Source organism: Chelon labrosus, assembly GCF_963514085.1.
Source record: "Chelon labrosus genome assembly, chromosome: 8".
In the NCBI taxonomy this organism is placed as follows: domain Eukaryota; kingdom Metazoa; phylum Chordata; class Actinopteri; order Mugiliformes; family Mugilidae; genus Chelon; species Chelon labrosus.
In genome coordinates this window covers 14,481,739-14,494,175 of record NC_140358.1, presented here as the reverse complement: position 1 = coordinate 14,494,175, position 12,437 = coordinate 14,481,739, and the positions used below count along the sequence as shown (strand labels likewise).

Here is a 12,437-nt window from a genome sequence, read left to right as displayed (position 1 = left end):
GAAAGCCAGACTACCTCTGCTGATGTCCTCCTGAGTGAACCTGATGTTGCTGTCCACTGCAATGATGTGCTGTGTGAAAGATTCCACTTCCTGCGTTCAGTGTCGTCCACGTACCTGAACCAGTGGGTGGAGGTGTTTCCTGTGAAAGAGTTCAGGGCTCTGGTCTCGACCTCCTCCGTGTAGAGATTGGCCACAATAGGTGACACTGGTGACTCCATTGCACAGCCGTGTTTTTGCCTGTAGAATCCTCCATTAAATTGGAAATAGGTGGTCGTCAGGCACAGATCGAGTAACACGCAGAGTTGGTCTGGGGTGAGGGTGGTCCTACCAGCCAAGGAGTCAACCTTTAGTAGTCTTTCCCTTACTACTCTTGTGGCTTCTCCGGTGGGGATACACATGAAGAGGGAGGTTACATCATAGGAAACAATGGTTACCTTCGGACCCAGTGTGATGTTGCTAACTTTGTGGACGAAATCCCTGGAGTTTTCAGTGTGGTGGGGAGTGTTGCCCACCAACGGCGATCAGATGGATGCCAGGTATTTAGCGATGTTGTATGTGACCGAGTTTATGCTGCTGACGATGGGTCTGAGAGGTGCTCCTTCCTTGTGTATTTTTGGAAGTCCATAAATACACGGGATGGCATCCCCGGGATACAAACCATAGTAAAGCCGTCTATCGATTGCCTTCTCCTTCTCCAGCTGTTGTAAGTAGTTTATTGTTTTGGATTTGTAGGTGTTGGTTGGGTCTCGCCTCAGTGTCTCGTATGTGTCCTTGTCGCTGAGGAGGTTGTTAATCTATGTGTGGTACTCCGTTGTGTTAAACACCACGGTGCACCTTCCCTTGTCGGCTGGCAAGATGGTGATGTCCTGGTCTCTTTGTAGTGACACCAGCGCCTTCCTTTCCTGGGTGGTGATGTTGGAAGGTGGCGTTTTAGCACTGGCAAGGGCTGCTGTTACCTTCAGTCTCAGTTGTTCTGCTTCTGTGTTGGTGAGTTTGTTGTTCTTTATCGCTGACTCCGTGGCAGTGATGAGGTCCACCACTGGAATTTGATCTGGTGTGATGGCAAAGTTCAGGCCTCTGGCTAAAACATCTTTTTCTGGCTGAGTGAGCTCTCTGTCTGACAGATTATGGACCCACTTCTCCTGGATGTCATGCTGTGTGGTGTGGTCATCCTTTCTCCTCCATGTCAGTTCCTCAGGCTTGTGTTGGCTGTTGTGCTGTGCTTGTAAAAACAAAAAAATTCCGTTTCTGCCGTTCCTTACCTCTTGTGTGTTGCGCAGTTTGGGCTCTTTCCACAAAATAAACTGAACTGAACATTATAAAAATCATAAAGGGGGATTCAGTGAAGGACTGTTTATTACTTCACAGTGTACCTAATGAACTGACAAGTCAGGGTAAGATATACTTACGGTAAGTTATACAATGAGAAATTTAAATCTATTGATATGACTTAATTTCTCAGAAGTATAAGAATTTAATTTACCTTCAATAAACAACTGTAGAGTCTGTTCTGATAATCTTGATCCATTTGAATCATAGATTGTAAGATTATATTGACCACTGTCATTCCTGCTCAAGTCATTGATCCTAAATGTTCCATCACTGGGATTAAAGAGAGATCTGTCTGTTATGTTATTAGTTACAATCGTTTTGTTTCTCCATATGAATATTACTGATGATCCCTTTATCCAGTCCCATTTAAATATTTCTAAGGCGTTGTCCATCAGCCTGATGACCACAGTTCCTCCCAAAGCTCCATAACACTGAGCTCCACTCTGTCTGCCATCACAGTAAGTTTCTCCACCTGTGAATTAAAACATTGAGAGCATTTCATTTCTGCCACTATAAAGCAGAATCGTTGCAATATTTCCATCACATGCATTGACCTAAAACAGACTTACTGGGTTTTTCTCTCTCAGACTAAACAAGCAAACAAGCATGTACTGATCCATTAAACCATCTTTATAAACCTTAATAAAGTACCACATGAATATCTCACCATGAGAGACTCCAAGTATCATCAGCAATAGTCCAACCACAGCTTCCATGTTTTCCATTCAAACTTTATCTAATTCCTCCCAAAATCAAACCTATGCGCCCTGCTCTAAACAGAAAGGAGTGTGTTGTGTAGTGATCAGCCTCAGAGGAGAGTGTGTGAAATGTGCAGGAAGTTGCTTCGAACTTCTCATTACATGAAGAGAAAAGAAAGGGAAGCAGTATCAACTTTCTTCCTTTTTTTTAGTCTGCAGTTCAACAAGTGGGTCTTTCTTTGTGATGAACAGTGGGAGAGAGAGAAACATCGACTGACAGCTGATATTTCTAAGACACCATAATGAAGGTGTATCAAACAATAAACATTTTCAAATGTCTCCTTTTACTGATCAGCCTCAGGAGAAAAACATTTTAAATCCTGTATGTGGAGAGGTAAAAAAGGGAAGTGATGACGACTGAGCTGAAGAAGGAAACCCACAAACAATATTCTTGTCTGAGTTGGTATCATTACTCAGTTCTTTCTTAACTGCAGTCAGTCATGTTGAAAACATGAGCATTACGTTAAAGTGGACTTTGTGACAGAACAGAAAACATTGGAACAACCTTTGCTGTTGTCTGACTAATGCTCTCTATAAATATGGTTATGAACGTTAAAAACACCACATTACAGCTGTAAAAAAACTAAATATAAGAAGACTTTCTATGTCCATTTCCCTATAATATTATTAGTCCTGTTGCTCATGACCAAAGACAAACCTATGTACCCTGCTCTCAACAGAATGCAGAGTGTCTTGTTAGTGATCAGCCTCAGAGGAGAGTGTGTGAAAACTTGACCTAGCAGGGTGTTGTATCTTTGTGGTGTCTCTTTTAGCCTACAGTACAACAAGTGGGGCTTCATGTGTGATGGACTGAGTGGTAGAGAAGGAAATATCCCTCATTCTGACACTGACAGCTGACATTTCTAAGACATCAGCATGCAGCCGTATCCTACACTGAACAGTCTGAAATGTCTCCTTTTACTGATCACCTTCAGAAGAACAAGTTTAACAAACACTGAACATAGAGGCAGAAAAAAGGAAGTGAACATAACTTGGTTATGATAGTCAACATGTAGACTGAATATTTTTTGTTATGGGGAAACAGGTATAAAGTCTCTATTCTATCACAATGGAAAGCTGTCAGATAGAAATATATTATCATCATTCCTTTTTATATTTCTGGACGGCCACAAGAAAACATTTTTAAGTCATGTCAAGTTATGAGGACAACAGCACAGCCTTTATAAACCAGTAATGGGAAACTTCAGACCTACTACCCACACAGAAAGAACCTATATGAGGATATATGCGCATATATGAAACCTATATGCAGTTTATCTGTGAATATATGCTGCATATGTACGTTATATATGCACATATATGATAATATATATGCTGCATATATATAGCATATATGCGTATATATGAAAACGGCCAATTTTATGTATGTCACATATATTCAAAACCTATATTAAAACCTATATGTTTATATAGGTTCTTTCCGTGTTGGTAATAGGAGCCTAGAAGTTTTATTCAGAGTTAAAATAATGTTCAGCAGTCATTAAAGGTACAATGTTTGATTATATGGGCTGCTTAATCATTTTTAAAACACAAAAATTCAATTCAATTAATTTCAATTCAATTCAATTTTATTTATATAGCGTCAATAACAATATAAATCGTCTCAAGATGCTTTACAAAACCCAGCCTGAAACCCCTAGAGCAAGCCTGAAGGTGACGGTGGCAAGGAAAAACTCCCTTTTAACAGGAAGAAACCTTGAGCAGAACCCAGCTCATATGGAGGAACCCATCTGCCTAAGGCCAGCCGGGCATGAGGATGAGGAAGTTTCAGGACTTTAACCTGTCTCCTGAGAGGAGATTTCATTTTCTCCCACTGACTGTGTGGGTTTTATCCAGGTGACCCAGCTTCATTCTACAGTTCAAATACATGCATGTTTGGTTAACTGCTGATCAGTCTCTTTATATGGTGGAGGCCTCTGTTACGGTATCAAATGAGTGAACCTCTGTTCAGAATTATTTCAAAGTGGTTATTGAAAATGTTTCACTTACAGAATCTTAGACTTTCAGTATGTGACAGACAAACATATGAGTGTCTGTGAATGTGAGCAATGATTCTTTGATTGGACACCGTTATGTCCCTAGGTGGGTCTAGGGGAATTTAGGAACAGACACAGGACAATCACAGAAGTGGAGTCTGGATGTAAGGCAGACTTAACAGGATTTATTTCAATACAAAGGTAACTGAAAACCTGCTTGAAGCATAAACAGTGGGGAAGGATTGGACCACGTGGTTGTGTCAAATAAATGAAAGCAATATAACAAAACTAGACCTGGCTAATGAACTTCTCCAAGTTGAAGGCAACAAACAAAAGGTCTAACTGTCTATCTATCTACAAAAGAAAGTATAATCAAAAGTACATCAGTGGCACCAACCAATAATCCTAGTGTGTATAAACAATTAACAATGTTGCATGTATGTTTACTATGTGTTGCTGCTACATTTACTATCTACTGATCACGACAGTCCAATAAATATTTTGCAGGTTTCTATAAACGAGTTTAACATGGGATTGTAAAAAGCCAGAGTAACTTCTCTGTCAACCAGCAGAGGGAAACCTCACACATGATGAGTTTTTGTTCAGCTCTCAGCAGACTTTAAAGTTACAGTCTGTGTTCAAAATGTCAGAGGGTTAAGAGATGATTACTCAAACAAACTGATGACGCCTCACACTGATGCTTTACTGACAGCCTTTAAATACATAAAACACAAAGCTCCTGCCAGGTCTAAAAGTTTCCCAGCAGAACATTGTATCGTCACAAGATGGTCAATGTTATTTACTTATCCTGTCAGTGGTCATAATGTTGTGGCTGACTGGTGTATGTATCTATGTAACATTTATTCAGTGATAAAAATGCAGAAAACTCTCAGCTGCTAAGCCACAAACAGGATCTACAAAAACTATTGCAATTTCCCCATTGCGGGACTAATAAAGGTTTTCTCAATCTATGCAGAATGAAAACAGGAGCAAAACACTGAGCAGTCTGAAATGTCTCCTGTTACTGGTCAGCCTCAGATGAAGCATGCATGCAAACGTTGTATGTGGTGAGACAAAAAAGCAACTAACCATAACTCAGCTGAATAAGGAAACCCACAACACATACATCTTGCTCCCTGAGTGACTGTCATTGTGCAGTTCTTTCATTTTGTTTTCTTAATACAGTAACATTTATATTGGGACAGCAGAGCCTTCAGCATTTCCATCTTCCTTTTTTTCCAAGCAAAACTTTAAATCATCTGTCTTTACGGACCTTGGCATACACACAATCATGTTCTTTTGGTTCAGTCTGCCGGTGTCGTACTGAAAACTTGACTGTCCTCCATCTCCACATTCGGCCTTTGCTCAGCCTGCCTCCCCTGCTGCTGCACGACTCTGACATCATTGCAGGTTAATTCCTGGTCATTTTCTTCCTCTGCAGAGAAGCAGGAAGGACAGACACAAGCATTGTATACTCATTAATTATTGAAGAACAAGTTTTACATTTTGGGAAATACACTTATTTGCTTCATTGAATAGATTCAGACAAAAACATTCATGTACTTCAACGTCTGCAGTAGCAACAGCCAAGTTGACTGTTTTCCTCTGTTTCTAATTTGTGTTAAATGATTTGCTTCATATTTAACTAAGTGGTATCAACATGTTCAATCAACTCTGGGCAGCAGCAGATAAGTGCATTGTCATAAATATCAAACTATGTTTTTAAAGTATAATTACAACAAATGGTAGAACTGTGAATCCAGTGAAGTTTAGTTTTTTTCTACCTTTAGGTTTGTTGTTTCTTTGCTTTTTCTTCTGAGCCCAGATGACTGCTAAGCCCACAACCAAGAAAATGACCAGGGCTGAGAGTACACCAGCTGTTAGAAGCAAATAGCCTGTTTAAAAGATAATAGACACAAGAAAGATGGACTTTAAGTCAGAGAGCACTACATGTCTTTTTAAGAAGACAGACAAAGAGAGAAAGAGAAAAATCTGTCAATGAATCCACTGCAGCAGAGTAAGTTTTCACTTACTAATGTTCCATGGTTCATCACTGGTCAAAGTTTGATTGGAGGGTTTATTTGACACTATGACAGTCTCCTTACTCAAACTAGTGTCTGGGACAGTGGTAGGGGCAGTAGTTGGTTTAATACACAGTGTGTTATTGGCTTCAAACACCCACTCTGATATGTGTGTTCCATCGGAAGTGCAGTTAATGAATATGAAGCCTATGAACAAAGAAAGATCATTTATGACTGATGTTATGACACCAACATGATGAACAAGTTATGTCTCATCATGTTGTCACTCACCACAGGTAGAGATCATCTCTTCTCTGGAGACACTACTGATGTGATTCCTGACTGAGCAGACCAGATGTCCTGAGACGTCTTGTTTCAGAGTGATGATGTTAGTCTCATTATTTCCAGAGAGGAGCTCAGCGTCTGTCACTGAGTGTCCATCCAGAGTCCAGCTGTACTGAGGACTGTCCCCTCCATCAGAAGAGCAGGACACCCTCTTCTCTCCATGGGACAGACACTCAGAGACCAGACGGACAGAGGACACTGGAGCTGAGAGAAACAAACACACATGGCTTGAGATAATTGTAGAAAATTCATCTCTAATAAATTATCAGAAAGAAACAAATTACAGACACATACATAACATGAAATACATTATGTAGACTGTCAATACAGTGTGAGAAGTAAATCTATCATTATGACTTCATTTCTCAGGAGTAGAAGAAAATTATTTACCTTGAATAAACAACTGTAGAGTCTGTTCTGATGATGCTGATCCATTTGAATCATAGATAGTAAGATTATATTGACCACTGTCATTCCTGCTCAGGTCATTGATCCTAAATGTTCCTTCACTGGGATTAAAGAGAGATCTGTCTTTTATGACATTAGTTAGAATCATTTTGTTTCTCCATGCTAATATTCTTGATGATCCTTTTATCCAGTCACATCTAAATATTTCTAAGGCGTTGTCCATCAGCCTGATGACCACAGTTCCTCCCAAAGCTCCATAACACTGAGCTCCACTCTGTCTGCCATCACAGTAAGTTTCTCCACCTGTGAATTAAAACATTGAGAGCATTTCATTTCTACCACTATAAAGCAGGATTGTTGCAATATTTCCATCACATGCATTGACCTAAAACAGACTTAGTGGGTTTTTCTCTCTCAGACTAAACAAGCAAACAAACATGTATTTCTGCTGCTGAGCATTTCACAGGTCTGTGACTGTAAAACTGTTGTGATTCATTTAACATATTATTATTATATTTTGAATAAATGTGAATACAATTATAAATAATGTAGAATAATCTGGAGTAGTAGTGCAACCAATAAAATGTGAATATTTCACTCAGAGTGGGTAGGCAGTATGAAGCTACAAGGAAGTGTTGGAACAAGGCCATAGAAGGCATTATATCTGTCACTGGTTTTGTTCATCAGTTTTACTCAACAAAGTTATAGAGGCTCAAGGCCACATGAAGCACAATGCAACAGCAGAGTTACACCGTGGGAATGTAGCTGATTTATCCACCAGATAGTCTAAACCTGAATAAAGTACCACATGAATATCTCACCATGAGAGACTCCAAGTATCATCAGCAACAGTCCAACCACAGCTTCCATGTCTCCTCTCTGTTCAGACTCTGTTGAGTCACTCAGCAGCTTTCAAACTTTATCTAATTTCTCCAAAAATCAAACATATGTACCCTGCTCTGAACAGAAAGCAGTGTGCTGTGGTAGTGATCAGCCTCAGAGGGGAGTTTGTGAAATGTGCAGGGTGTTGCTTCGATCTTCTATTTTTATTTTATTTTTTTTAAAAAAGAAAGAAAGGGAAGCGATATCAGTTTCCTTCCTTTTTTAATCTACTGATCAACAAGTGGGTCTTTCTGTGTGATGGACTAAATAAAACATCCCTCCTTCTGAGACTGACAGCTGATATTTCTAAGACACCATCATGAAGGTGTGAAGAAGGAAACCCACAAAGCATCTTCTTCTCTTAGTTGTTATCATGACTCAGTTCTTTCATTATTTTACCTGCAGTCATGTGTCCATTGTCACGTCTGTGTCAAAAATAAATCTGGCAACTCAACAGCAGCCCTGCCACAACATCTCTGAAGCTTATGATGTTGTTAGGACCTGAACCTGGTAGTGAGCAATGAATGCTCGCCACGCATAACCAAGTTTTGATCACATGGCTTTATTTGTCTTCAAAACAAAGGAAAGCACCAGAACCCTAAAAGTCCCACAATCCTCCAGGTGTATAAACTGATCCAGCAGCTACTACTGGCTGACTGTGGCATGTGACCTCTGAGGTCATCAGGTCATATAAAGGCTCTGTACTCCAGGCCTTCCCTCACAACAGCGACGCGAGAGCCTGCTGAGGAATCTGAACAAGTTCTATTAGCCACCAAACAGAAGGTTTGCAGGCTAACTCTTCAGACAACAAGAGCCACATGGCTAGTTGGCACTGAGCTGCTAACAAGCTACTTTAAAGGACTTAAAAGGAGCAGCCAGTTTCCCTCCAACGTTGGCCATCAGGACCATACAGCAAGGACTGCCTTCAACACTGGAACGTTAGCTTGACCCTTCCAGCTAAAAGAGTAACACACCAGAGAGCGACTTTTCCACCAAAACTGGTAGTATGACCTGGGCCTAGTCAGGCTAAGCTAAGCAGAACTCTAAACTTGATTTGATGTGATATTTGTTTGTATTGATTTGTTGTGATCATTCGGTTGTGAGGTATAGTAATTTGATGTTAGTTTAGGTTATGCAACACAGAGACTCAGGGTCTCTTGCATGCTAAGCTAACCATCCTTTCTCTAACCTGGCACCTCATCTAACCCCCCACACTGTAGATAGTTTGTATGTTTTTACTTTTATTATTTGTTAATAAATATCTTTTAAACATACCTGCTGTGTGGTTGATGTTGCACAAGAGTGAATATTGACAACCTCTACACTGTCAAGAACTCCAAATTTCTTCAACTTTAACTAGTTGTTAATGTGGTAATTTCGTTTATAGTTACAAAGTTAATTATTAATCAGAGTACCAAATTGACAATTTAATAAATATTATGAGACTGATTTGATAAATTTCCATTCTCAGAAGGGTGGTGTCTCAAGGCGATCTAGTAATTTAAATCCTATTATTTAATAATTGTTTTTTGATAATTATTAATTATTAATGATAGCCAAACCCCAATATTTAGTGCCTCTAGTACACAGTCCCAACAATGTTGACATTTTGGTGATATGATCTGATATGTGTAAATTCATGTACAGTGTTAATTACTGAGTTCATAGTCAAAGATGAACATGATGCAGTCCAGTCCAACCCAACACTAACTATGACTTCAGTGCTAAAACAAATATGTGACAGTGCTGAAAACATGAGCATACTAAACTAAATATAGGAAGACCTTCTATGTCCATTTCCCTATAATATTATTAGTCCTGTTGCTCATGACCAAAGACAAACGTCTCCTTTAACTGATCACCTTCAGAAGACCAGGTTTAACAAACACTGAACATAGAGAGGCAGAAAAAAGGAAGTGAACATAACTTGGTCATGATAGTCAACATGTAGAATGAATATTTTTTATTATGGGGAAACAGGTATAAAGTCTCTATTTCTATCACAATGGAAAGCTGTCAGATGGAAATGTATTATCATCATTTCAAGATAAAAAATATTTTAACTCATTTTAACTTCTTTGATGTTGTTTTTTTTTTGTTTTCTTCATTTTTCTATTTCTGGATGGCCACAGGAAAACGTTTTTAATTCATGTCAAGTTATGAGGACAACAGCACAGCCTTTATAAACCGGTAGAGAGAAACCTCGGACCTACTAATAGGAGCCTAGAAGTTTTATTCAAAGTTAAAGTAATGTTCAGCAGTCATTAAAGGTACAATGTTTGATTATAAGGGTAGCTCAGTCATTTTTAAAACACAAAGATGAGATGAGGAAGTTTCAGGACTTTAACCTGTCTCCTGAGAGGAGATTTCATTTTCTCCCACTGACTGTGTGGGTTTTATCCAGGTGACCCAGCTTCCTTCTACAGTTCAAATACATGCCTGTTTGGTTAACTGCTGATCAGTCTCTTTATATGGTGGAGGCCTCTGTTACAGTATCAAATGAGTGAACCTCTGTTTAGAATTATTTCAAAGTGATTATTGAAAATGTTTCACTGACAGAATCTTAGACTTTCAGTATGTGACAGGCAAACATATGAGTGTCTGTAAATGTGAGCAATGATTCTTTGATTGGACACTGTTATGTCCCTAGGTGGGTCTAGGGGAATTTAGGAACGGACACAGGACAATCACAGAAGTGGAGTCTGGATGTAAGGCAAACTTAACAGGATTTATTTCAATACAAAGGTAACTGAAAACCTGCTTGAAGCATACACAGTGGGGAAGGGTTCTGGCTTTATTTAATCAAACTGATTCTGTTATTATGGTATTTGATATTTTTTCTATTTTCTTCAGAAGTTCATAATTTCACTGATCCACTAAACCATCTTTATAAACCTTAATAAAGTACCACATGAATATCTCACCATGAGAGACTCCAAGTATCATCAGCAACAGTCCAACCACAGCTTCCATGTCTCCTCTCTGTTCAGACTCTGTTGAGTCACTCAGCAGCTTTCAAACTTTATCTAATTCCCCCCAAAATCAAACCTATGTACCCTGCTCTCAACAGAAAGCAGAGTGTCTTGTTAGCGATCAGCCTCAGAGGAGAGTGTGTGAAAACTTGACAGAGCAGGATGTTGTATCTTTGTGGTGCTGAGAAGAGGAAATGATGTGAGTTTTCTACCTCTTTTAGCCTACAGTACAACAAGTGGGCCTTCATGTGTGATGGACTGAGTGGTAGAGAAGGAAATATCCCTCATTCTGACACTGACAGCTGACATTTCTAAGACATCAGCATGCAGCCGTATCCTACACTGAACAGTCTGAAACGTCTCTTTTTACTGATCACCTTCAGAAGAACAGGTCTAACAAAAAAAAAAGGACGTGAACTTACCTTGATAATTAACTCACCAAAAAATTAAACCTCACACAGTATGTTCAACGTCCAAAGAACCTGCCTACACTCTCAACATGGTTGACAAGCCACATGCTAAGCAAACATTTACCCATTCAACAAAGCTATAGTCGACCATTAAACTGGATCTTTTGAACAGCAACTGATAGTCAACATGTAGACATGTTTTAACTTCTGTTTCTTTGTTTTTGTTTAGTTCATTTTTATCCTTTTTCTATGTCTGGGCGGCCAGAGGAAAACATGTTTAACTCCAACATCACATGTCAGGTTGAAGCTGTGACAGGAGAGTTTCTGTTGTGGATTTTAACAAAGGTTTATTATCAGCTTCCTCAAAAAGGGAAAAACCACAATCTCAAAAAGTCGCTTAAGGTAGCAGTGTGCAGCAGGCGGCGGTGACCAGAGGCTGGCAATTTGTACAGAAAATATGAAATAATGACCCGAATGAAACAAAAACGTGTGCACACGGAAAAAATTAAATAAGATTGTCCGTTTAAACTTAAAGTTGTTGCAGGTGCACCTGATATCAAACATTCAAGGAAGTCAAAGCAAATGTGTGTGTAACTCCTTGTCGGTGACTTGTCCTCAGGTCTTGGCTCGCCATCTAATACAATTGGGATCACGTCCTGGTCCTCGAATTTTCCCGTCCTCTCAAAAAACCTGACCTATAAACAAGGTCATATCTATTATTTTCTCTTCTCAGATGCATCATTAAAGGTTTAAACATCAAAATCTCTACATATTGCATCAAACCTTTTTATCAAATCTTAAATCTTCAATTTCAGTTGTACAACATTAAACAAAGGTATCAAAGTTCAAATATGAGGACTAAATACTCATGAACTCATGTGTTACTGTTCATATGAACAGTGTTTTTGTTTGTTTGTTTGTTGTTATTCATGGTAAGTAACCATTAACATTCAGTGTTCATTATTATTATGAAATGGGGTCCCTTCAATAGCTTGCATATACAAAATAAAATGTAATTTCAATCCCATTATACGAATTATCAAATCACTTCTTTTCTCTTTAAATTGGCAAAAGCAAAATAAAACAACTTCCCTCTTGCATACATCGGCATAAAATAGTAGACACAATATATATATAAAACATTGCATATTATTCACCTCTGTTTACTCCCACAAAGTTTACTACCACCAACATTTTTCTAAGCATACTGAGAAACAACAAAATAAATAGCGCTGGAGCAGCTAAAAGAGGCACGTTTCTCACCGTTGCTCATGTGTTTCAATGCCAAGCACGTTGATGTCGGGCTTGCATG

The 12,437-nt window shown here is 39.0% G+C and overlaps 1 protein-coding gene across 1 annotated transcript; it reads right to left on the bottom strand.

Moving 5' to 3' along the window:
• Positions 1 to 794: 794 nt before the first annotated feature.
• LOC311491828 (uncharacterized protein) lies at positions 795 to 7,731 on the bottom strand (the record flags this gene model as incomplete). Its single annotated transcript, XM_084549867.1, has 5 exons — positions 795 to 1,222; positions 5,412 to 5,522; positions 6,400 to 6,657; positions 6,844 to 7,164; positions 7,683 to 7,731. 5 exons carry the CDS (start codon positions 7,729 to 7,731, stop codon positions 795 to 797), a joined length of 1,167 nt encoding a protein of 388 aa, XP_084405993.1.
• Between the last annotated feature and the right edge of the window lie 4,706 nt (positions 7,732 to 12,437).